The sequence below is a fragment of the Mustela putorius genome, unplaced genomic scaffold (assembly GCF_011764305.1).
Source record: "Mustela putorius furo isolate JIRA1106 unplaced genomic scaffold, ASM1176430v1.1 tig00537248_pilon_pilon_pilon, whole genome shotgun sequence".
Classification (NCBI taxonomy): domain Eukaryota; kingdom Metazoa; phylum Chordata; class Mammalia; order Carnivora; family Mustelidae; genus Mustela; species Mustela putorius.
The window spans coordinates 10,302,208-10,329,308 of NW_025422387.1; the positions used below are offsets into that span (position 1 = coordinate 10,302,208).

The 27,101-nt window shown below is 39.0% G+C and overlaps 1 protein-coding gene across 2 annotated transcripts in view; it reads right to left on the minus strand.

The window, feature by feature from the left end:
- MED13L (mediator complex subunit 13L) overlaps positions 1-27,101 on the minus strand; it is a 286,581-nt gene that overhangs the window by 32,866 nt on the left and 226,614 nt on the right. The window contains exons 8-17 of one of the 2 annotated variants that reach the window (XM_004753301.2): positions 24,281-24,446; positions 23,132-23,236; positions 18,306-19,034; positions 17,269-17,494; positions 16,163-16,268; positions 15,728-15,852; positions 12,374-12,473; positions 6,785-7,002; positions 6,272-6,477; positions 1,363-2,300 (exon numbers count right to left, since the gene is read on the minus strand). In XM_004753301.2, the coding sequence (XP_004753358.1) occupies positions 1,363-2,300; positions 6,272-6,477; positions 6,785-7,002; positions 12,374-12,473; positions 15,728-15,852; positions 16,163-16,268; positions 17,269-17,494; positions 18,306-19,034; positions 23,132-23,236; positions 24,281-24,446 (2,919 nt within the window). Of the gene's footprint in view, positions 1-1,362; positions 2,301-6,271; positions 6,478-6,784; positions 7,006-12,373; positions 12,474-15,727; positions 15,853-16,162; positions 16,269-17,268; positions 17,495-18,305; positions 19,035-23,131; positions 23,237-24,280; positions 24,447-27,101 lie in introns of both variants that reach the window. The other variant, XM_004753300.2, reaches the window with a different exon arrangement.

Here is a 27,101-nt window from a genome sequence, read left to right on the forward strand (position 1 = left end):
TTCGCACCATTCCTGCCATTTCCAAATCCACAGCCTGCACTGCAGTCGGAGCTTGTCTGTTTCTTACTACACAAATCAGAGGGCAATGCCTCTTCATGAACCCATCATGTTAGGGCTCTTGGGATAAAGACCTCAGCCCAAACAGGTCTCAAACAGCTCTCGGGAATCTAGCCAGCTCCCGAGCTCCCTTCAGTTCTTTCAAGATGTATTTATTTAAGGGGGGTGGGGAGTTGAGGAGCCAGGGAGGGAAAGTGGGGAAGAGGAGAGAATCTCAAGAAAATTCCCCACTGGGCGCAGAGCCTAACTTAGGGCTCAATCTCATGACCATGAGATTGAATCCTGAGCCAAAATCAAGAGTCAGATTCTTAACCAACTGAACCACCCAGGCACCATCCCACATTAAAAATAAAATAAAATAAAATAAAATAAAATAAAATATTTATTTATTTGAGACAGAGAGTCCTTCAGCTCTTTGAAAGCCCCAAGCTCTGCGTAACTCTGGGCCTTCCTTGCTGCTTTTTCTGCCTGGGACACAATTCTTTGCTCTCCACTTTCTTTAGCCAGTTATTTTGTACTTGGCACGGAAATCTAATGTTTCTACTTCCTCAAGGAGTAGAAGAAGGCTGACCTACTGCTCTTCTAGGCTGAGCCCCAGCCTAGGAAGGCCCTCCCACCCCACACCTTCATCACTTATAACAGTTTCTAATTCTATGCTAATTTGTGTAATTATTTGATTAATCTGATGTCCATCTTCCAGAATAGATTAGAAAGTCCCTCAGAGAGGTGTCCTGTCTCTTTCAGTCACTTTACCCCCAGGGATGCATCACAGCATAGACAGTGAATGAATAAGGGAAGGGAACAGCAAGCTGCAGGGCTCACTTAGAGCTCAACATTACACACATTTGTCAGCTGGAGCTTTTAATAATGGCAGTGACATGCCTCAGGAACCACAGCACAAAGCCAAGTGCAATCACTGTTACAAGACATGCAAAACACTGGAAAAGCAAAGGAAGGAGAAAATGCTCTGTAAATGGGTAGAAGGCTCCACAGGAGAAGTATTAGAGACAACCGAGTTAGAAGAATGGGTGGATTTAAATACACAAGGTGTGCCGACTACTTGTCTGTGTACTCGCAATGATGCTGATATGTAGCAGTCAGTTTGCCATGTGAACTGCCCACAGGAATCAATAGGAGAGGAAGTTTTCACAAAATAATGAGTCTCCTCAAAAGGTGTTTCAGTATAAAACACTTGTGTGTGTGTGTGTGTGTTTTAAGAGAAATGAAATTTAAAATTCTGTCCTTTATAATTTACCATCATACCAAGATAATTTTCAAAGCAAACGTGTATTCTGGGAAACCTACCGTTGCTATGAGGCCAAGAGTGCACAGTGGCACTTCTCACCAGAGCTTCATCCACTTTTCCACCAGTGGGATTATCCACATACTGTCGGCCCTGCTCCAAGGCATTAAAGCATTCCGTCCAGTAATCATTATTATCTGCTTGCACCCGGTCATAACTCCAGCTTACACAGGGAAGAGTCTGGCGACTGTTAGAGGAAATGTAGTCCAGGAAACTCAGTGAAGCAAAAGGTTGTGTATGTTGATTCTGGAGGAGGAGGAGAAGGCTTATAGGTGGCTCCTGGGACTTTCTGGTTCCCTCCATCTGAGGAAGGAAGGTAGTCTGACACATCATTAAACGCCTCTCCGCAGCCTGACCAATATCAGAATTCTTCCCAAAAATATCCAACTCATCTTCCAGGAAGAGTCCTGAATTGTAGCCAAGTTTGCGATTCATAATCGCACTAAACCCACAGGTACAGCGATACTGGTCCTCGTTGGAAGAATCAGGGATGTAAAGCCCAACGTCTGCCCCTTTGATGTTCATGTTGCAGGCACAGATGCAACAGCTGTCAAAGTTTCTGTCTTTAAAGATATTCATCACAGAATCTGAGAGAATCAAGGTGACGTAGAGACTGTGGGCTTCAGGAATTGGCTGCATCGTGGCAGGCTCCACAGAGTTAAGGGGCCGCGTGGTAGAGGGGGTAGAGGCTGGTGACCCCTGATCGGTGCTATCGTATTTAACCGACCCTTGACCACTGGCAGTGCCCCCACCTCTGGGAGTTCTTGGGGTCCTGGGGGTTCGTGGTGTGGGGACAGAGAAGCGAGGGGTTGCTGGAGATGGCAAAACTCCTGCTCCACTGTTGCTGGCTGGGGCAGCGCTGTTCAACGTCACTGGTGTGTTCATCTGTGGTGTATTCAGATAGTCCGGATCTGCTAGGCTCCCGACACTAGGCACGTTACTGCAACAGACAGTACCAAGTGAAAACAGGTGCATGTAACAGACATAATTACCCCACCTGGCCTGTGCATTTTTTTTTTTAAAGATTTTATTTATTTATTTGACAGCCAGAGATCATAAGCAGGCTCCCCGCTAAGCAGAGTCTGATGAGAGGCTTGATCCCAGGACCCCGAGATCATGACCTAAGCCAAAGGCAGAGTTTTAACCCACTGAGCCACCCAGGTACCCCTGGCCTGTGCATTTCTTATCATGCTTTCGCTAGGTATATTCAATTTTTTATCACACACACACACAAAAAAGAAGATTCAAAGGAGTCAATAAAAGTGATGGGAAAGCAAGAAGCAAGGTATGAAGAATAATATACCATACACCAAGAATAATACATCATTTTCCTTCTACTTATTCCACATCAAAGCAATCTCCATCTTAATCTTTCAAGGGAACTTTACTGTTTTTACAAGAGAACATGGTGCTGGGTTTGGTCAATGTAACACATGAGTTCAGATGCTAAATTGACTAGAAAAGTATAGGATAAAATTTCCATCTAATCTGCAATTACATTTTTGTCACTTTTCAAAATTTAAAGTCTGCTGCTGTACTTATCCTCTGAGATCATAATCCATACATGATTCTAAAGCAGTTATAATCAAACAAATAGGAACATTTGCCATTTTTCTAATTTTCAAAGCACAGTCCTATCTAGGCTTGCATTTTTATAGTACTGAATGACCATAAAGGAATCCAATTTAGGAAACCCGCTGGCCAGTACTACACTACAATTAATACCAATATCACATATGTAGCTAGGAGGCCTTAGTATTAATTAGATGAATTGTGCAGTACACATACTGTATCATAGCTCTCAAACTTCTAACAGATTTCTGTGGGGTGGTGGGCAACTTTAGTTCATTTTTAATCTTCAATATGCTATGTATTACCTACAGCACAATTATTTTTAGTTCCCAGAGACTGATCACACACTGTGTTATCTATTTTTTCATAAGCAATGACTTCTTTTTAGAACAGTCACACAGAAAACAAAAACGGTTTCTACAATGTTCTGCTGTTTTATTATTGTAAAAGATTTTTTTATGTACATTCTTAGAAGTACATGTAAAAAAAGCAAATGAGACCATTCTCTCCCAATTAGAAGGTATCCAAAGAAAAGATTTCATCTACTGCCTAATATTTTTTTGAAATCTATTAATACTGTACTTAAACTAATGTTCTTCCAATAAATGACATATTCATCCACTTATAATGTGAAAGAAGAATGTCATAAAGTGATGGCTCTTCAAATAATTTTCTTGTGATTTTTAATTAGCTATGCCTAAAAGACCAGCTTAAAAAATCCAAATCCAGCACTACAAAGAAACTAACTCTGAAGCACAGTGGTATCTTTGAGTGCAGATAAAAAATGACCTAGAAACCTTGATTAGCAATCACTGCTATCTCAGAGACCAAAATAATGGGTAATAATGATCTTTACTCTAATTGGACTCCTTTCAAATTCTTCTATTTGACAAAACCCTAAAATTATTATACAGTTCAGATCAGAAGAACTATGACTACTAACTGAAAACCTAAATAATTAAATTGCTCCCTAGGTAGTAAGAATGGTTTAACTTGTATAGTAACCTGATTTTTCCCATTCAATAAAAATGAACTAAGTACCAACACTATACTCAATGCTGGACATTCAACAGTGAAAAAGGGGATGAGAAGGTAGCTCACAGCAAATATGACAGGTGTCAAGCAAGTGAGCGTGCACGTTCTGAGTGTGACCAGGGTGCCAGGGTGATGGAGACCCCAGCAGAAGGAACTCACATAGTTTAGAACTGTGTTGCCCAATAGGGTTATCACTAGCCCTATGTGCTAAATTTAAATAAACTTAAATAAAACTATAAATTCATTTCAAGAGGTGCACAGCTACAAGCTCAGGGCAGGGGATGCCGTATTGGAAGGTGCTGATATAAAACACTTCCTTCATCAACAACAGCTCTTAACAGTGCCAACTGAGAATACCAAGGATCTCTGGGATGACAAAGGACAGATTTCATGTACCTAAACAATGATCTGAATTATTGATTATTTAAACTATCATACAGCAAAGGGCTGCCTGTCACTCTTTTGAGGAGTCTGTGTGTCTAAGAAATTCAACCATCAGATGGGTTCCTGGTGCCGCTGCCCTGGATGAGAATGGGGTGGCAACCCTTCTGGGTCCATGAGCCCTGCTGGACTAGACCAATCCCCCACTTACAGAAGCTCCAGCATGACTGGAGTACGGCAGTTGAAAACAAGCCCAGCGACCACCACAAGGGTACTTCTGAGCATGCTCTTGCCCTCTGATGATGAGATGTTATTGCCACAATACTTTCACAGCCACTGGAACCTTTCAAAAATCGTGTGGGGGAAGTCAGGCAGGATTATCCCAATTTTAAAGCAGGGGAAGACTCAGGTAAGCTGGTCATTTAAGGTCATACGGAGGAGTAAACAAAAAAGGCAGAAATGGAGTCCTCTGACAGCACAGTTCTACCTTCCTAAGTCTGGGTTCTTTTATCCTACACTCTGTCACTGTTTTTCACATTCTGACCCTAACTTTACATACATACACATAAAGCCTGTTAAGACATTAAAGTTGGTTTCATCAAGATGGTTTTCTGTGATGTCACAAATACAGCCCACAGAGCTGGATCTGGAATTTGTCTTATCGGCTCCTAAAATGTATCTCTGCATTAACTACAAACATTTTTTAAAAGGAGATTTACATAAAAATGCAGATCACCAGTCTCCCACATTCCTGCCTGAACAATGCACTGTAACTGGAGAGCACACAGTCCCTTTAAATGAGGCATACTCTTGGGCGCCTGGGTGGCTCAGCTGGTTAAGCATCCGCCTTCAGCTCAGGTCAAGATCCTAGGGTCCTCAGATGGAGTCCTGCATCAGGCTCCCTGCTCCACAGGGAATCGGCTTCTCCCTCTGTGTCCCCACTCCCCATCTCTCATGAAGAAATAAAATTTTAAAGAAATAATAAATAAATGAGGCATATTCTTAAGAGTTCCAACAAAGACGCTGCTCTCTCCTACTGCCCCTCAGGATGACACTGACCATCAGTGATGCCAAGACTTTTGCTTTACCCAACGCAGGTCATCCACACATTGTTTACCTGGTCCTGACAGAAATTTGAGTTTATGGCCTTTTATTTTAAAGCATTTATTTTTTCAAGAAATTATTAATCACAGGGGAAACGGAATCTACACTGTTGACAGACTACTATTTTTTGACAGAGTGAAATGTGCTCAAGCTACAATATACACCCCTTTTCCTTCCTCCGTGTCATACCAGCCCTGTTGCTGCTTTCTTATATGACATGGGTCAGTGTCAGAGAAAGTGTCTATGCTAACACTTCATTTTAAAGTGCTTGACGTGGGGCGCCTGGGTGGCTCAGTGGGTTAAGCCGCTGCCTTCGGCTCAGGTCATGATCTCGGGGTCCTGGGATCGAGTCCCGCATCGGGCTCTCTGCTCAGCAGGGAGCCTGCTTCTACATCTACTTGTGATTTCTCTCTGTCAAATAAATAAATAAATAATCTCTAAAAAAATAAATAAATAAAGTGCTTGAAGTAAGCACATTTGGAATCACCAATTTGTATAAATCAAATACTTACCACCATTATCCAAATAGTATTACCAACTCCAATCTAGTGTTTGACTCTGCGGTCGACATGGATCTGATACTGAATGAGCATGCACACCATGGTCCTCTACCCAAATAACCTTAATTTATCCATGTACATAACATTTAGTTAGAAAATATGCACATTTTCAACACAAAATAATGTGCACAAAAACATGAATGGCCAAAAAAGGGAAGTTTCAAATGATATGCTGATGTCATCATTTTAAGTAAATATTTCGTTAAGATCAAGACCACATTTCATAGGGCGAGTAACATAACACAGTCCCTGCACATACTTGTAGCCATCTCGATTGAAAATGGCTGCGGGTGGCATGGGCAGCTGTTCGATTTTAGGAGGGATCGCCCATGAAGGCCGAAACAGACAGGCATCAGGTATCTTCAGAGGTAGCAGGCACTGGCTCGGTAACATCTTCAGCGGAGCAAACATGGAGGACCCCACGAAAGGCTGGAAGGTGGGAGCTTTGTGCACATATGAGAAGTCCTGGGACAACAAAGGGGGGGGCAGTGATAATGCCGATGAACAACTTAGGACATACCACAACAATAACAAAAATGACTGCAAGTCAGTATTTTTCTCATCTAATCAGCAGAAAATGCTAATACCAACATTTTAAATTAATCAAGACACTATAATTAAAATACCAAGCAAGGTACCTCATGATCCAATTCAGAGGATTGTTAGAAACTTAGGTATATGTGGCATATAGATAATATTATTTTGAGGAAAATGTATATGAATCTGCTTGAAAACCACCCTGGCTCGATAAAATTCATATACTGGCAATTACCTTTACTTCCTCTGGTTTAGGACTTCCTAATCCATCTTCTACTTCCATTTTGAATTCAGTGAGCTGTGTTGAAACCATACTGACCATAGGGCTCTCCATCATGCCTAATGCTGTCACTGTCTCTGAACTGATTCCATCTTTATAATTCATTACAGGAGAAAATGCAGGGTGCTGTTCCAAGGAAGGAGGAGTGGGGAACATCCTTTGTAAGTCTGCAACTGCTAAAAGAGAAGAGAAGAGGAGAGAAAAGAAGAGAAGTGAAGAACAGACAACAATATTTATTTTAACAGGTGGGATTCCAAAAAAAATCCCAGTTCGTAGGCAGGCACCCTACCTGTCATTAGAAATAATGCTAACTGAATGGTTGTATCAGTTACACAACAGAATATTAATAATGGAAGTCTCTAAGAAGGCCATCAGCAGAAAATTATCCTTTTCTGGAACTTTATCACTATCCCCTTGATGCTTTATGATTTGGCTTCACATAATTAAGTGAACGAAGTCTACGTAATACATTTTTCTTCTAACAAATGATTGCCTGAAGAGTATAAGAAGACGAAAATAAGTAGAAGCTGGAAGAAATTAGATGGAATAACTTTATTAATATAGTTCTATCTCTGCTTACAAATATTTCAGAATTACATAAAAACGTGCTATAGTAAATTTTACATGGAAAATTCACCAGGTAGTTCTACTACAGAAAATAAAAATTGATTAGAGCTAGAATGGTGATTTAGATGTAGTAGGATTACTTAGCTAGTTTGAAAAATCTACCATATTCACTGCTCTTCGGGGAAATGATTCCGTATTGACATTAAATGCTATCCATATTGTACCCCTGGGGATAAAAATATATGTTTATAAAAAATAAAAAATTAAAAAAAAATGCTATCCATATTTATATTAAAATGAAACTTCACTGTTAGGTTTAATAAACCTACCTTGAACCAAAAGACAATTTATTAAAAATCCAGCTAGTAAAAAAGGTATCATTTAAGAAATAGTTAAAACAGGGATCCTCAATCTTTTTTTAAAAAACATCTTAATATACGTGAGGTTAGCCATCATCATTAGCAGGGGCTCATTAAGGCAGGGATACTGAAAAGTAGGAGCAGATGTAATGCAATCAAGTTGTGCTTGCGAAATTTGGCCACAAGGGGGTGTCCTGTACAGCAAATTTATTTACAAATTTAGAGCCTCGAGTTTAAGTCAGTCAGTGTTCTGCAATGGTATCTGATGTGCCATTTTCCAATCATATTGTTCTTTCTAGCAACTTCAGCATTTAAAGAGGCAAACAGTAACCACTGACTAGGCTAAGATACGACCTGTAGCTCTGAATCACAAATGAAGAAAGAATAACCGCACTACACTCTGCCCTGGGCTAGCATCTGAGGCAGAGCCCTATAAAGCAGCAGCACCCAGAGCAGTTCCACAGCTCAGCGCTGCTACAGCCCGGTCAGGTCATTTCCTCCCTGGGGGCCTTGGACCCTTCATCTAAATGGCTGGACTAGATGTGTGATTCTCACCAGGCTTACTTTCTTTCCTTTGTTTATGGGAGGATGGGGAAGCTTCCGCCATATGGAGGCAGAAAAAAAAAGGTGAGAACCTCTGCATGAGATGATCTTTAAAACACATTTCCTAGTTAAACAATTATATAATCCTGAATAATTTACCTTCTCTTGGCCTCCAGTGCTTATCTGTTACAAGGGACGGAACAGGCCAACAAACAGGATCTCAGATACCAACTTTCCCTCTCATTAGAGAAGCTCCACTTCCATTTATTTCCTACAGTAGGATTCTGTATAAGACTTCATTAGACAAATGGTGCCTGCTGCCGCCAAGAAAAAAAGAAAGAGAAAAAGAAAAAGGGGGGGAGGGAAGAAAAAAACCAACTCCCCCGCCAAGTATATCTTCAAGGTACCTTCTTCCTAGGACAGTATTCTACCGTTAAGGAATGGAACAATTCCTAGAACTAGGGATATAAGCCAACAGAGAACCAGTGGAGTCTGAGGAGGAAAAACGGGTCTTAAAATGTATTAGCAGTGAGATCAATAAGTTCTTTAAAACAAGAGTGAAGACTTTAATACTGAGTTAGGTTCCACTTGAAATATATACATCACCTTTATCTTTCAGTCCCTACTCCTTTTCCCAAGCCAAAGACCAGCTCTGGGTCAATTTTAATATAAAATTAATGTTTAAGTGTAACATTTAAAATCCTAAGTCTTCCTCATAAAATCTTCAAAATCCTACTATAGTTCTTAATCATCAAGTTACTTGGAAAATAAACTGTACAAATTCTCTTTGTGTTAAAGTATTCTGGCTATGGTGTAAAATTTTACCAAAAATTATTTTTATTAAATTAGCTACCAAATTTTGTCAAAGAAATCTAATAAAGGCGTTTCTCACTTGTAATAAAGACATTTCTCATTCTCAAATTCTTTGATGCTATCTAACACAGTTGTATATCTCAATTTTCTTTTTTTTTAAATAAACATTTCTCTTTTTTTAAGATTTTATTTACTTATTTGACACAGAGAGAGATCACAAGTCAGGAGAGAGGCAGTGGGGGTGGGAAGAGCAGGTTCCCTGCTGAGCAGAGAGCCCGATTCGGGGCTCAATCCCAGGACCCTGAGATCATGACCTGAGCTGAAGGCAGAGGCTTAACCCACTGAGCCACCCAGGCGCCCATGTGTATCTCAATTTCAACACCTCAGTCTGGTATTTTTTATCAAAAGTAAAAGAGAACACACAAAAAATTACGGAAAAGACGATTCCACCTGCCAGAAATTCACTTTATAAAGTGGCTTTCACTATTCTTATTAGCAGATAGTTGGTTTTTTGTTTTTTGGGCTTTTTTGGTAAGAGTTTATTTTTAAGTAATCTCTACACCCAACCTGGGGCTAGAACTCATACCCTAAGACCAAGAGTTGCATGTTCCACTGGCTCAGCCAGTCAAGCACCCCATTATCAGATATTCTTTTTTTTTTAATATTTTTTATTTATTTGACAGAGAGAAATCACAACTAGGCAGAGAGGCAGGCAGAGAGAGGGGAGGAAGCACGCTCCCTGCACAGCAGAGAGCCCGATGAGGGGCTTGATCCCAGAACCCTGGGACCATGACCTGAGCCCAAGGCAGAGGCCCCAACTCACTGAGCCACCCAGGCACTCCCCCCATTATCAGATATTCTTAAGAAAGACTCTTAACCTCGCTAGCTTCAAGTTCCTCATCTGCAAAATGGTAGTAATATCTACTTCATATTTTTTGTGCACATTAAATAAGATACACATAGAAGAGAACACTTCACCACATAACATCTAAACGTTCAGTAAGTGGTGAAGTCAATAATAATTAGCCCAACCTCCCCATTTTTGACTGGGCCAAAGATGAAAATGCTGTTAAGTTACAAGCAATTTCTGAGAAAGATACAACCTTAAACAGGTATTAAGATAAAAGAAGGAATTGGAGTCAAAGAAAAAAGACAGAAGCCCAGAGAAACATTCTGGTCCCCCAAAATAGAAAACCATGTCTTGCTTGTTCGATTTTCTTCTTATAAATGCTAAAGTAAGGGAGAGAACAGCTACCAGCATGGGCTGGAGTTGAGGTATATTATTGTATGTATTATTCTCACACAATACTACCTTAACACAGACTTGATGCCAAATTAAACCTAGTTATTACTGTATGTTGCTTTCTTCACTAAAACTACATACACGAATGAATAATTATGGACCTAGTCTCTCAACCACAGTATCCACTAGCCACATATGGCTATAGGGCACTCAAGCCAAGGGTTGTCCAAACGGAGATGTGCTGCATGCATAATATTATACACCAGATGCCAAAGAGTTAGTACAACAAAAAAAAGAACGCAAAATACCTCATTATTTTCTACATTGATTACATGTAAAAATGACACTATTGGTTATATTAAGTAAATATATTATTTAAATTAATTTTACATGGTTCTTCTTTAATTCCTTTAATGTAACTACTAGAAAATTTAAGATTGTTTGTGTATTTCTATTAAATTGGACAGTGTTATTCTAGACACTAAATTTTATAATATGTCAGTCTCTCTGCCTCAATGTACAATAAAGCTCTTGCAGAGATGAGAACTTCTTGCCATGCTATTTTATGGTCATGCCTGGGGGAGGGGAATACTGTGTGTATGTCCATTTACACACACATACACACATTTACTCTGTATACTTTGTGCACTATGAAAGATCCTCTTCACGCTTCTATATCTGTACTTTCCTAATGCTTATACTTTTGCTGTATTTCAAATTAATTAATTTTTATAGCCTGTACTTTATCATAAAATTTTGATTAACTTCTTTTTGAAACAATTATTTTCAAAATAAAAATGAGCAAAAGAAGAGAGTACACCGTATGCTTTCCTGGCCAATGATACTAACTAGCAGGATAGTTTGTGAGTGCAATATTGTGAGTCCAATGATCTTGGACAAGTTATCAGACATTTTAACATTTAACATCACAACATATCACTTCATGTCAAAAAGGGCAGAGGATTAACTGGCCCAATACAAGGAAAAGAATTCATTCATCTGACCTATTCATATGTATCTGCTTTAATATTGTCTCTTTTAATCTGTGAATTCCATGTTTGCAAAATTCTGCAGTGCAGAGTAATAAAAAAAGAAAAATGTTTAATTAAAAAAACTACAGCAACTGGCTGGCTACCATTATTCATTTTCATACATGTCATGCTTGAGAAAGCGTTGCATATTTTAAAAAGCTATGGATCTACTAAAGCTGTCAAAATCCAATCTCTGTATACTTCACACTTCTACATTTGAGTAAATCAGCACACATTTATAGGTTCATAAAACTTCTTGACTCATCCCTATGACACAGTGGTTTTTCCCCTCAATTTGCTCTCATTACCAGCTGAAATTAATGAGAAGGTATTAAAGAATGATTTGCAATGGAATTATGTTTCTGCTTCAGAGTACCCATGTAAGCTACCCTATCTTTCTCTTGTACAATACTGTAGTTTCCTAGGGTGAAGAGTAACTTTAAAAAAAAAAAAAAAAAAAGAAGAAGTTTCTCTTCTTGTCATCATAGACAATTAACTATTTTACCTCAAAAGGAAACACAAAAACTTCAGTATGAATTAGAAAAAGGACCATGAAGAAACAAATATTCCTCATCCTTAGGTAAATTGAATTTTTTGAAACATCTCACACAAGCTCTTATACTGGAATATCACTCTAAAAATCACTGTGTAACATTTATCCTACTAGGAAAAGGCTATTAAAGAAACAAACAAAAAACAAATTTTTCCACATTCTAAAGCATAAGAGTTAATTCATAATTTGAAAACAAAAGCAAAAGAAATTTAAACTAAGATGGTCTCTTAGCTGTCTGCCCCATCTTAGGAATTCCAACTTATATAAGGTTTTTTTTTGTTTTGTTTTTGTTTTTTTTAAATTCACAGTTAACATTTTTTAAAACAAAAAGCGGGGGGAGGGACAGAGGGGAACCTCAGATAAGGCAGCACTGAGTATGAGAACATTTTGTGTAAGTTATAAATAGTAAACCAAAGCTCCATTTCCTTTTCTTACTTGGTGGATAAGGAACAGCAGCTCTTCCATCCTTCCCAAGAGGCCGGTCTTCTGCCCCAACAGCAGGCATTTTTGATGAACGCAGTGCAGGTGACACAGCCTAAGAAAAGATTATTATTGAAAAAGGGCAACACACGTGTATCTAAGTAGGGCAGTAGTCGACTATTTAACATATGCCTACTGATATTTTGGAATAAAGGTGCTTCCTTACACAGTGTTTACAAGTGAACTTCTAGAAATACTCACAGACTGTGAAGCCAAGACAGCTACAAGCGTATCCAGAATGAAAACCAGAGTGACCGAGTCTTGTCTGCATGGATCTGCTAAGGGCAGACTGTACCATCAAAGCACAAGTTGGAGTCCTTAAGCAAATCTTCCTCCCAGGTCGTTAGAGAAGTGGTTTTAGGGACACAATAATTAAATTAGGGTGGTGTCTCCAAGGAGTAATTGGCTATCAGTCTGCCTTTCCTTCTGTTTGGAAGCAGGCAGTTAAAAGAGGTGACCTCAAGCCCTCCCGAAGCATGATATTTCTCTTTTTCACCACAAAAAAGCCATGTATCTTCTGCTCTTACTTCCACAGTTACCCTTCATCTTCATAAAAAATAACCTTATCACATAAAATTATTGAAATATGCAGAGAGGGCTTTTCTTTGAGTTGTTACTCAAAATAAATGAAGTCCATTAATAGGCAAGATTATCTTTAAGAACTCAAATGAATAAGTGGCAAGATGAAACAAAGCAAAAAATATTCTCACAAATAGAAGGCCTTTTATGTATGTATACTTATTCAATGTCACAGGGTTGAAGTGTAAAATTAAATTCAAAGACATTTGAGATGAAAACTTGGACAACGGCCTCACAACACCAGTTATCAGTAAGATGAATTAGCAAAAACAATTCTAAGGTAAGTGATTCTCTTGATTAAATGTCACACTAGAAATCAGAGTAAAGCAGAAACAATCATTTCAGAGAAATGTAAATTAGATTAAAAATGTCCAACCCTCCTTCACATATTAACATTACTAAGAATATATTCAAAAACCAAAGTAAACATACCCTCATTTAGTTCCACAGTAATACATAATTTATACAGAGATAAGTACAAGGGCTCTGAGCGCCAGTACAATCACTGGGGATGACGGCTGGGAACAGTCCCAGCTGCCCCACAATGCTTGCTTTGCCCTCTTTCTTATTCCTCTCTTTCTACTTCTTTCTGATTCCGTGTCTTTTTATGTTTTGTCCTACCATCCCCACCAAAGCAGCTAACCAAACCCTAAGGATCATTAAAACCAATCCTACATAACACCTGACGTTTAGGGAGATAGTCAAGTTCAAAAAGGCTCTCAGATGCCTGGATCAACGCTAAAGAAACATGTCATTTCTTTTCTTTTTTTTTTTTTAAAGATTTTATTTATTTATTTGACAGAGAGAAATCACAAGCAGATGGAGAGGCAGGCAGAGAGAGAGAGAGAGAGGGAAGCAGGCTGAGAGAAGGAAGCTGGCAGAGAGCCCGATGTGGGACTTGATCCCAGGACCCTGAGATCATGACCTGAGCCGAAGGCAGCGGCTTAACCCACTGAGCCACCCAGGCGCCCCCTTTTTAAAGATTTTATTTATTTATTTGACAGAGAGAAATCACAAGTAGATGGAGAGGCAGGCAGAGAGAGAGAGAGGGAAGCAGGCTCCCTGCTGAGCAGAGAGCCCGATGCAGGCCTCGATCCCAGGACCCTGAGATCATGACCTGAGCCGAAGGCAGCAGCTTAACCCACTGAGCCACCCAGGCGCCCAAAACATGTCATTTCTTGTACTGCAGTTTTTCTCACTGTCATGTCCTTTTCCTTCATGCAGCCACTGCCTGAATTTCCATCCCTGTGTTTTAATCCAATAAAAGTTACCAAACAGTACTCCTGCTTTCTGTGTATGAGGCTGGTGAAAACCAGCACTCGCTTCTACCAAGTCAGTTCCACACTCAGCAGCCTTCGCAGAGGGACACGTTATAGGCAGAGTTCAAAGTTCAAAGCCATAAGAGTGGTCAAAAACCTTCCTAACCCTGTCTTTACCCACTACTCAGAGAGCAGACCAATGGTCTGTTCCCCATCCTTCCAACCCTCAGCTGGTTCATTCTCTTGCTTAACCAAGGCTCATTCCCGGCTCAAACTAATGCCTCTCCCCCGCCTCTCACTAACCCTCTTTCCACCTCTGAAGTCAAATCTTTTCTTGGAGGCCATTATGATTTCATCATCTTCTAAGTACTTAACATTGGTATAATGGCGTATAATATCTGTTAATGAGATACATTTTTATTTTAAAGTGAGAACAGGCTTTAGAATTCTGATTCCTACTTAACCTTTAAGCGTTAACTTAAACACTCCTCGCCTGTCACTTTGTACTTGAACGTCCAGCATCTTTAGACACAGGTCAAGTTACTGCACTCACAGTAATAAGTGCACATGGGTGTATACATTTTTATATATTTTTAAGTACATTTGTAACTTTCTTTATATGCACTTCTCTGGAGGTCTGTGAATACCTTAAGTGTCAGGGCAGGATAATAATACCTGTGACCTCAGGTACACACCACAGGAAGTGACCATCAAATGAGTAACAAATACATGGGAAGTGGACAAAAGGGAGGGAAAGTAAGTACATACGTGAAAGAAAAATAAACTAATAAACTTATTTCCTTGAAGAGAGGGCCTATCTTACTCATTTTTTGGTCCCCTAAATGTTAACAGGTACTTCTTTTTGCTTAAAAGTACAGAGCTGGTTAGGAGGACGGGGACATAAATTTCCTGATTCAGAGGAGCTCAGCTGTTCTTCTAAGAAGAACAGCCTATAACGTGTCCCTCATTCTTATCTGTCACTTTAACCACATCATGTCTTAAATTATTTAACTTGTATGTACACAAGTCTTTTCCCCTACTATAGTGCCACAACCCTAAAAAGTACAGATCATACTTGTTTATCTCTCAAAATGTAGGCTAAGTTCTTACTGATGACATGAATAAAAAGTTACGGGGGCATTATCTTTATAATCAGAGCTAAAGGGACTACATAATATACTTCTACTAGTCTCACGATATTTAGAAGGATTTAAAAACTGAATGGGAAAGATTTTAATATTTACAACAGGAATAAACTAATAAAAGAAGACATCAACAAAGGGAAACCAAGGGGCGTTAGAGACTACAGTGACAACTTTTAGAATCCTTACAAACATTTCTGCAGAACATTCTGAACCTGAAATAAGGGGCCCCAAAACTGAGTAGACAAAACAATAAGGAAATACTCCAACAGTGACCCAAGTTCTCCCATGTAAGGAGATTTCTGTTTTGGTAACTATGGCAGACTCACCCCAAGTTCGTCATCATCAGAATTATCAAAGATGTTGTCTAAGTCATGCAGGGAAGGTGCCAGATCTGTCACCTGTGTAAGGCTACTGGAGCCAGCTCTGCCAGCAGCATTATCCTGCCGGACATCTGCGAGAAAGGAGGCAAAGATGCAGAATAAGTGACTTCATCCATAGAGAAGGAGTGAGAAAAGGGAATGGATCTCAATGCGCAAGACCTGCCTGTGAATTTTTCCCCTAGGTTTTGAGTTAAATTTAGAGACAATTATTTCCAAATATGTTTATCAGTTTTGAAAGTAACTGAAAAACAAACTATGAAAAATTAAAGATGGGATCAAATTACTGCTATTACAGTAAAATATAATTCTAAATCGAGAAGCATCTCCCTTGCATTTTACTTTAGCAACAATCCAAGTGAGGCAAATAATCATTGTACACACCTGTTTTAGTAGCAGAACTGAAAATAGACATGGCATTTTTCCCATCAGGCACCGGCGTGGAATGACCTGGTGTAGTGACATCCTTGGTACCAAATCCATCCTCTGACTGTATAATAAATTCAGCCAAACAAAACACATGAACACCAACCCAAAGTGTGGAATATGAGGGAGAACACAAAGAATTAGAGGGTAGAATGGAACTTATTATGAGCACAAGTATGATAAACCATGGTCTATGCAACCAAGGGAAATAAAAGATATGTCCTTTTCCTTGAATTTAAACAGAACCCAAAACTCCCACACTGTCCCTCCAATCCTATGGAGTATTCTGAGTCAATCTGGACGTTATGCCTAACCAGTACTGGTGGCATTTGATTACAGACCTGCCACGGTGTTAAAAGCTGCCTTTAATAACATCATAGATACTGAATTATGGTTCGAGCTTTCTGGATCTAGATAGATCTCTACAAAGGAATCTCTGAAGCATTCTCCTGAACTGTACAGGCCTCTTTTAATTGTCTATTTCCTCTATTCTTAAGAATACCTCTTTAAATGGCCCAGGATTTTGGAATGTTTTAAAATTTGAGGCTAAAGACAGCACACACCCCCAGTACTCACTTTTATGACAATGAAGCCACTAAAATTGATACTGACATAATTTAGGAGTAGTGTTGATAATAATTCAGATAGATATATAGGTAAAGCGCTTGGTACAGTAACCACATTAAGCGCTAAATAACCAATAGATATTGTTAACAACATTTTTTTCCCTTACATTTTGGATATTTTGAATAATAATTAAAAAGAAATAAGCAGGGAGCATAGGCCAACAAGAATTAGCATGAGAGGAAACATGCACTGTAAGCTATAGCCTGGAAAATATGAGGCTTCATTTATGTTCAGCTGACTTTTAAACAAAGGTGAGCCATGACATAAAAAGGAACAATACGTTGTTTCATACAATAGTACCAAGAGCATGAATATGGGGACAGAGCAATCAGGCAAGACTACCTCAAACATTCTGCCTCAGAAGTTTTCCCACACATGTTGTACTGACATAGATCAAAACCCACACCATGCTGGATACTCTCTATGTTAAATAGTACCTTATTCTTTTTCAGGGAATCCTTCTCCGTCCCTTGTTTGCATTTCTTGTTTGCTGTAAAGATGTATTTTATGTCGCCATCCTCAAAGGTATATGGATCATTGACTTCTCCCAAACTGTCTCCAGGTTGTTGAGCTAGAGGCAATGGGTCAAGGAAGTGGAGTGGCTGCATCTGGGGCTGCTTTTCTTGCCAGATTTTAAACCGTTTGTTAGGTTGTGCTAAGAGTCTAAAAGGGAAAATAAATGATAATTTAAGCAAGATAACGTAAAAAGATTATCTTTTTTTAAAAAGCAGCATTTATAATTTAAAGCACTTGCAAAACTTAAACTTAGAAAATTTATCTCTATAAAAAAGTTCTTTTAGAGAAGATGTTCACAAATAAAACTTAGTAGGTCTTTGTGAAGAACATGTTTCTGTCTCTGATTCCATGGATTCCAGTGAAGAGCACAGATGGGCTCTAAGGACAGAATGACTAGGTTCAAGTTCAATCTGTGTCATCTTCTGACTGTTTGACCCTTGCTTCTTTCTCAGCTTTGAAAATAAGGTAGTAATACGACTGTGGTGAAGATGAACTGAGATGGTCTGGGTAAACTGTCAAGAATAACGGATAGCTCAACAGCACTAAAAATAGTATTACTACCAGATGCAGGATACATACCTGACTGCATGCAAAGCCTTCCTTAAAAGTGTCAACATACAAAGAAGGCACTGACCACAATATGAAAAGTCTCATCAAGCTACATCCTTTGACTAACAAACAGCAGGCCCAAAATAAATTAATACCAAGTCCTAAATGCCACAATGAAACCTTTATATGGCAACATGTTTAAATAATGACACATGTGAAACCTGACTAAGGAGAAAGCATTGGACTTTTCAGCATTTTCCAAACGCAGAGTCCAGAATGGTGAAGAAAAGCGTGTTTCATTTTGGCTCTGAAGGGTGAACACGGGGAGATGAGGAGGAAAGCCCCGACTGTCAGGACCCTACGCCTTGGTCAATAGGCATCAGGTGAGTGGTATGCAGAGTCGCCTTACCTTTGCAACGCAGTGCTCTCTGAGTTTACCTCCATTTTGGCATCACATCTGTCACCCTGGAGCTCTGGGGGCCGGAACTCAGCATCATCAATGCGGGGGAGGCGGTAACTGTGCCACCACTTGTCTGATGACTCAGGGTTCGAGGGCCTAACCCCACAATATAAGGCTGTCTCGCTGACCTCTGCCATCAGAGGCAGTCTTTGGCCTACGAGGACAGTTCTGTCATCCAGAGTCGACAACTGCTGGAGTTCTAGCCCATTTCCATAGAGGGCTGGGTTCACAGGAACAGATGGCGGGTCCAAACTCTCTGTTTCCTGACCTCGTGGTTGAGGGCTGAGTGTTGGCGGCAGAGGGGAAATAGGGGAATGAGGTGAATCCATAGGATTCAGATTCATTTGCTTGCTTGTATTTCTGGAAGGCACGGCCATTTGTTTATCATACTTCCTACTGCTAGACACCTCTAAGGAGGAGTCTATCCCTCCCAAACCTAGCTTCTGTCCTGGTGTGTCCTGCTCCACACAGAACTCATCAGCCACAGAGGGCCTATGGTGAAATGGTATCAAGGGTCTCTTTTGCAATTTGTCTCCCTTTTCTGGTCTTTCTGTTGTTTTGTGCTTAGACGCAGGAGGTGGTAAAGAAGAAGATGATGATGGTCCTGCACTGAACCCTGGTTGAGATATTGCGGGAGGTCGATTGGGTCCTACTGCACAACGTTTTAAAAGTTTATGCCTGAAATGAGAATTAAAATAAGGTCAAGAAACAGATCTGAAATCTAACTGTTACATATAATATGTATGTAATATAATGTTGTAACAGTATAACATTACTACATCATTATAACATTACAAATAGATTGCAAATTGCAAACATTACAAAAGATTACAAATAGATATAACATTACAAATAGATGGCTCTGATAAGGTTTTGTCTTTTAAGCACACACTAGATCCCCAAATCACTGAAAAGGACTCTAGGTATTAATTATTCTTATAATGACTAAAATCTGCAACACTGATGGAAAGTGGTGAATCAAGCAAACATAAGTTAAGCACATAAGAGATGGACTTAACAGTGCTAACCCCTACCAAAGACTGATGTGAAAAATCCTCAAATCTTTCAAATTTGGTGATGGCCTCAGATAACGTATTCACACTGCATCTTAAAACCAAGAGTAATGAGATCATTTGCCAAGAGAGAGAGAAAAAAATCTTCTAATTTCTATCTTACAACACTCTACTAACTCCAATATAGAATGGCTTATAATAGCTTGTACTGTTGTAAGTTGGGAATAAAATAATTGTGATTCTCCCCCAAAGTGTGAAAACAAGAAAATGAGGGTCAATCCACGAATCTTTAACAGAATAAATAGACTAGAAATCTTATATGCCATTCTTATCAAAAAAAGAAGGAATAAAAGACAACTTTGGATCTTCCAGACTCACAAAATTAGACAGATGTTTAAAAAAAAAAAAAAAAGTGGTGAGTGAATATGAAAACAACAAACGCAGCTGTACCAAGCAGGGTAGCAAGTCTGCTCACATCCTAACACACTTCTTGGCAAGCACAGGTGTGAGATATTGCTCAGGAAGGGCCCACTAGATGATGCCAAGGTTTAATCTGTGCAACAAAGTTATACAGTAGGTCAGCCAGTTCCTCCCAATATATAAATCCACCCAGGGAAAAAAACCTGAGCTCTCCTGCCCATGCAGCAGTAACTCTCTGAGGCCACTAGGGTGGCATTAAATTACTGCTAAATATCACACTCAATGGTACCCTAGTGAGCAGTAAAACGGATTTGTGTGGCATAATGGGATGGTTTAGTGGGACAGGAGGATGGCCACCCTGCCCCATAAGGCCATTAAATAGTGTGAGGAGTGGACCGTTCCATAACGGGTTTGGTAATCTTGCAGTAGATAATCTGAAAAGACTCTTGCTGAAGTCTTTGCTACTCTTTAAAAAAAAAAAAAAAAAAAAAAAATCAGAGTTTGAAGAAGGTTGTTTAAGCATAAAGCTACTGACAATAAGGGGGAAATTGCACTTTAAATCTCCAGGGCACAGCAGCACACTAAGAGGTGAATGTCTCATCTGAAAATAATCTCAATCACATCTTGGAAGGGGCTTATTTTAAAACAGTTCAAAGAATCTTTTTTTTTTTTTTTTAAGATTTTATTTATTTGTCAGAAACAGAGAGAGAGAGAGCGAGTGAGCACAGGCAGAGAGGCAGGCAGAGGCAGAGGGAGAAGCAGGCTCTCTGCCGAGCAAGGAGCCTGATGTGGGACTCGATCCCAGGACCCTGGGATCATGACCTGAGCCGAAGGCAGCTGCTTAACCAACTGAGCCACCCAGGCGTCCCAGTTCAAAGAATCTTTTACATAAAACTTTTTCACTTGGATTTTCTCTCTCAGAGCATTTACCCACACCAGTCCTTTGATAGATATTTTATGGTAGCCTCTTCAAAGTAAGGACTTTTGGCAAACCAGAAAATCTCATAAAGTCATTTTTTTTTCAGTTGTATTTAATGACTCGGCTACATTGTGAAATGGTTACAATCAGGGATACACTAGGGAGTACCAGACTATCAGACTATCACAGCAAATCTCTGATCAGGTAAGAGGCCTCAGTGAAGCAAGGAGCAGGAAATCAGCCTCAAAAGGCTAACTATATGAGTGGTCCAGTGGTGGGAAGGAACCAGAAGCAGAGCCAAATAGTGTAGAAACACAAGGTGACTAAAAGAACGAGGCAACTAGAATTACTATCATAGACATTTCCAAGGACATCAGTGTGAAATGCAAGGATAAAATTCGTCTATAAAATGAAGAAAAATAATAAATGATAAAGTTTCTAGGCTGAAAAGGGGAAACTGTGATAAAAATGACTGGAACAAGATACTTGACTTGTGAGAAAACACACATGTCAATATTAAGGATATTTCTTAAAGGCATCCCCCAAAATATAAGACCAGAGTATGTATGAGAAGTCAGGTCTAGAGATAAATACTTGGAAGTCAATGGAATGAAAAGCATAACTAAAAAAAGACCTGAAGCTATAAGAATCTGGTCAGGAAATAGAGGAGTGATTCCAAAGGACAAAAGAAAAAGTGCTATTTATTTACACTTCAGGTAAAAACAATTAAAGGGAGCAAATAAAAATGTCACAGAAATCAACAAAAAGGTTATTTTTAACAGCTGAAAAATCTAGATTAAGGAAAAGAGGAGCAAAAATAGGATGAGGGCATAAGCAAAGCTAAATACACCAACATTTTTATCCTAGGTACGTTCTAAAGGTAGACCATAACTTGGCTATGAGCTACTTAGAAATAAGAATTAATAAGAAAAGGCTTTCTGTCACACAAGTTACAATGGCCTAGAAACAGAAGGAAAACAGGTATTCAGCTGGTATACCACACCTATCCTGAGACAAGAGGTGCTCAGAGAGGATCCTTAATGAACAACTTCTTCAAAAACACCCTCCTTAAAAAATCAATAGTGCACATTTCATTAGGCTAATATTTACAGCATCTCTCAAAAAAAAAAAAAAAAGCTGACTAGAGAGGCAGAGCTTGATAAAAGAGAATCAACATAAGGGACAAGAGAGGAGAGGACGGAAATACGGTGTGAAAACTGCTGTTTAAGCATGTACAAATACACACACCCAGTTTGTACATATTCTCAGGGGTCATTTGACTGCTTCCCTACCCTGAAGCCAACTTATTTATGTCACAATAAGAACCCCTAAAAAACTAGGGAAATGAATGGCCATTTTCTTAATATATTTTATCTCAAAAGAACTTTTTCTAATTGTTGAACAGTATCAAATGGGAAAATATGTACTTTGGAAGCAAAGCTACTCTAAGTTGCTCATTAAGTGAATAATCACCATCACATCCTCAACAGTCACCTGAGCTAGGGGTGAGGCTGATATACACTTAAAAAATCTAAGAACACTTGGCTGGGTACTTGGCTGGCTCAGCTGGTTAAGCATTCAACTCTTCATTTTGGTTCAGGTCATGATCTCGGGGTCATGAAATCAAATCCCGCATCAGGTTCTGTGTTCAGTACAGGGTCTGATTGAGATTCTCTCCGTCCCTCTCCTCCTGGCTCTCCCCCTGCGTGAGACCATTCTGCCCTCTCAAATACGTGTAAAATAAATAAATAAAATCTTAAAAGGAAAAAAGAAAGAAAGAAATCTAAGAACCCTAATGAAAGCCCATGACAATAAGACTCTTTACTACTACAAGGAGTGATAACTCAAGGTAATATACAGGGGAGCAAATATTTTCTACAGAAATCAATTCAGGGTTCTAATTCAAGTATCTAACTGAATGAATAATTTTAGCTTCTGGCAGGTTTTATTACTAAATACCTACCTCAAGCATCAAAACATACCAGCACTGACAACAAGACAAATTATCTATGGAAGGTCGATTTAATCCAAATTCTATGAACTCTAGCCAACTTGTTTAGTACTTACCTCTTAAAATTAAGAACAATTAAATAAATTCATTTAAAGGGGAATAGACTGTCTTATCAAATGCCTTTTGGTTTTGGAGTAGTTACCACAAAAAAATTTGTGGGAGCAATTTGATAACAGGGCCACAGTCACAGTTGTCAAATAAAGCTCTTTTTGAGTCCTGACAATAAAACTGTTATCATCTGTATAAAAGAAAAGACCTATCTTTTCCTTCTCTACTAGAGGAGGAAGACTGAAAACAAAACAAAACAAAATAAAATGATGAAGAAGAAGCGGTCTGAGAGTCCACGAGACAGCCAATACAACAAGGTCCCAACATTTTATCTGACCCCTGTTCTGCCTTGTCTACTACCTACCTAGAACAGGAACAGCTGACTCTTTGGGTTGGATCCACAAAATCCCAAGTAGCAGGATTATTAGCAGGCTCTTCTTCAAGAGTTGGAGTTGACATTTGGCTCCTCCTAAAAAAGGTTAAAAATGTGACTTGTGTAAACATGAGAAAATACTTATATCTCGATGGGGGAGGGGGGTGTTTTAAAAGACCTGAATACATTTCCCATAGTAATGTTAGCTAGCTGATAGTGCTGAGCAATCCAAGGTTGGGGGCGGGGGTGGGGAGAGGGACGAAGGAAGAGCAAACTTGTTCTATGCACTAGAAGAAGCAAGGTTCAAATATTTCTATTTAAGTTGACTGCACATTTTAACATGGATACAAAGCACTTAAAACACTATCTGGCACTATTAGTTGTTGCTTTAAAAAGTCACCTAAATTTTGTAGAAATTAACTTGAATTTTTAAAATTATCTTTTCCCAGCATCTGTGAATTTATGCCCTGAGACAGACTGTTTAAGCCATGTCTCTAAACTAGGAAATAATAAGAAACTACTAGGCTACTAGGAAATAATAAGAAACTGACATATCAATTCTTCCACTTTTTCAAAAATATGCTAAGGAAGGCAGGGAAGAGAGCCAGAGGAGGGACAGGGGGCAAAGGAAGGAAGCAAAGTCAGATAGGGGAAGAAAAGAATATGGCCTCTGGAAATCAACCAACAGAAGCACAGCAGGTGGCAAACACCCCTCTATCATCATTTCAGTTTAGAACTGTACTGTCATTTAAAACAGAAGCCCTAAGTCGCAGAAAATGTGACAAAGAAGGTCATTTCCCTTTGCAAATAGAAAACATTCATAAATTGGTATACAGAGGAAAACCAACCCACTGACTACTGCCCTCAGCCATATGTTCTAAAAAATATCAGATGGATACCTTACCAATCTTGAGATACTCAGGAACTTCCAAATTTCCTAGATAACCAATCAAATCAAGTCAACATCTTTAACACCCTTGCATTCAATTTTGCACTATTATGTTCAAAAAGATGATCTACCAATCCAATGACCCTTCAGGTTTGGTCACACGATGGTTCAATGTGACTAACACTCTTCACATAGTAATCAAAGACATGGTGTTACTAAACCATGATTCAGACGTAATGCAAAAATCATACTTGGACTGGGTTCTGTTGAGGATGCATTCCTTCCAGACTCGATGGACCATATGATTGTGGAGTTTTGGAGGAATCTTCCCCGATCTCTTTGGACTGTGCATAGTTATCATCCCCCCATCTTGGGAGCCTAGGTGACTGACAGCACTCTGCGTACCTCCACTGTCCCCTGGAAAAGACAGACAACTTACTTGGGAATGTGAAAATTATCTGAAAAGGTCTCCTGGTACACAGACTGTAAGCTTACTTCACAGAAATGTTTTGATTTTTGAAACCCGTATTATTCATGTAGCACCCTGGCAAGAACACTACCCATAGCTCTGAGCACAATTTGTGTGTACTGGCACTTTGGACGGTTCTTTGTCTCTTCCCTAAAATAGTTCACCACATCAACACTCACACACTCAGACAACCCAAGGGCATAGCCATTCAGAGGCATTCCGACTCTACAGATATTGGAGACAACTTAGCTATAAAGGCTTATATATCATAGTACTAAAGATGTGATCACAAATAGATTGTTTTAAATTTTTAAATCAACAATGCAATAAGTAAGTTTCAAGGCAGAACAAAACAGCAGAGGGAGCTTTCTGCTCATTTAGCTAAAAATCTATGCAGCAATTGCACAGAGCGCCCTGGGTCAGAGAAAGAACTTAATGGCACAAAGCTTTTAACAAGGTCAAATTTCAAATTTGCGTGTGGAACTCTCTGTCCTTATGCCTGACACAATTTATGAAATCTTAGTGCTAAAATACTGAAAGGTTATCTCGACATTCTGTATCAGAAGATTATTCACTAGTTTCTCTCTAATAACTCCACTTAGCTTTTCCAGCTATGGTTGGTATTAAATCCCATTTCTTTCTATTAGGTGCATTAGGATTACTGGTAATACTGGTTTTTGGTTATATGAGTATTTTACTATTTCTATCACACAAGACAAATATTGAAGTTGATTTCCAGTATTAAATTCTGATTCAATTACTTTCATCTATTTAACTTCATAGATATACTGTGGGTTTTATCCTCAATAGAACTATGATACAAAACATCTTGACCAAAATAATCAATTTTAAGCACTCTGGAAACCTCCACCCTCATCTGAAAAATAAACAACCTTATACCACAAATGAGTAGTCCTGATATGCTGGAACACAATCATGTTCAGATGAGCTGAACGGTTGGGCTTAGTTCTATTTAAGACAAAAAAACATAAACCAGCATCAAAATGCTGGTTCTAAGAACTATAAATTGCTTGCTCCCCATGAAAGAATTATTGTATTAAAAATTAGATAAAGGAGACAAGAAATTTGGTCTTTTACTCCTATCTTTATCTTTAAAGTTCCCTAACTTGGTATATGGTACAAAATAATTCACTTCAATTCTATAGTGGATTTGCAAATGCTTATTATAAAACTGGGATAAACAGAGAAACAGAAGTACAACACATAGCCCTGTGCTCCCAAACACCTTACAATTTAGCCAAAGAGATTATATACCCACAGTGTCATATGGGATGAATATGATCAAAAAATAAAAGGGATGAGGAAAATAAGGCACAGTTTTTTAAGATTAAAGCTGGGTTAATGCTTTTCAGTAGCTTTTAATGATTTAATTAAAATGGGGATGATACCTCATAGGGAACTAGACAAGACCTATACTCCATGCCATCATATACAAACTGAATGTTGTTTCTCAAAATTATCTCCATAAGTAGGAGACACAAGCAGAGGTACCTATCCACATGAGGCAAGAGTGATTTCACCAAAACCAGTTGGCCCTCCTAGGTCCCCTGCTAATCTAGAAGATTCTTTGCCATTTTAGGGGAAAAAGGGACACATTTTGTCCTATATGTAGGAAAACATGGCAATGCTCAATGTTTATCAACTGCAGAAATACAAGGCTGACCAAGACGTCTTTGTCTCTGAGATAGCATTAAGAGTCCTAAGCTATAATTCATTGTATCATGATGTAAAAATTAAAACAAATTCACTTTACAACAAAGATTCCAATTGCTTTTATCTGGTTGGCTTTAGAGAGTTAGGAGGCATCAGGGGATTTATTTACCCAGGGCTTAGCACAAATGACCTACACAGAGTCAAAGGAAGTAATGTAAAGACCTGGAGTTAGGAAGTCCACATTGAAAACCACAATAAACAAAACCTGGTGTTTCTGAATCGTGAAATTTATCGTTCCTAACTGATCAGACCCTAGGACATCATGCATACAGCAGGCTTTCAATTTTAAGTTTCAATTTTAAGTTGAATACAAATATCCCTAAGAGATACTAATTCGAGTCTCTGTATCAATATATCTTCTCTATGATGATTATTAAAAAGTCTGTAGAAGTATTTTTTCTTTTTCCTTTTTCTTTTTTAATAAAAACTGAGCAAATCCTTTCACAAGGAATCATCCAAATTCTCTGCTCTGCCATATCAGAGTTGGATGTCCCTTTTTTCTTACTGTCTCAGCAACTACATGGCTTCTCAAGACAGAGGCTGCCTGCTGCCCATTTCTATGCCTTCCGCACCATATCTGAGTAACTCCTTCCAGATAACATAATTGTGTTTTGAGTACTGCTTCAAATTGCTTACGCCACCATTTGTATACTGCTTTGCTGCCTACAGAGCGCTGTCAAGCTTTTTACCTAGTATGTGTAATAGCTGTCAAGTACATAGTACTTAACAGAGAAGGAATGGGAGGCTCAGGCCAAGTTTGAGAATTTAATAAGGCCAACTCACCTAGTAAAAGCTATATAGCCAGATTTTTAAATTAGGAGCTCAATCACAGCCTCTATACTTGCACCCGATATACTGCTTAACCATGA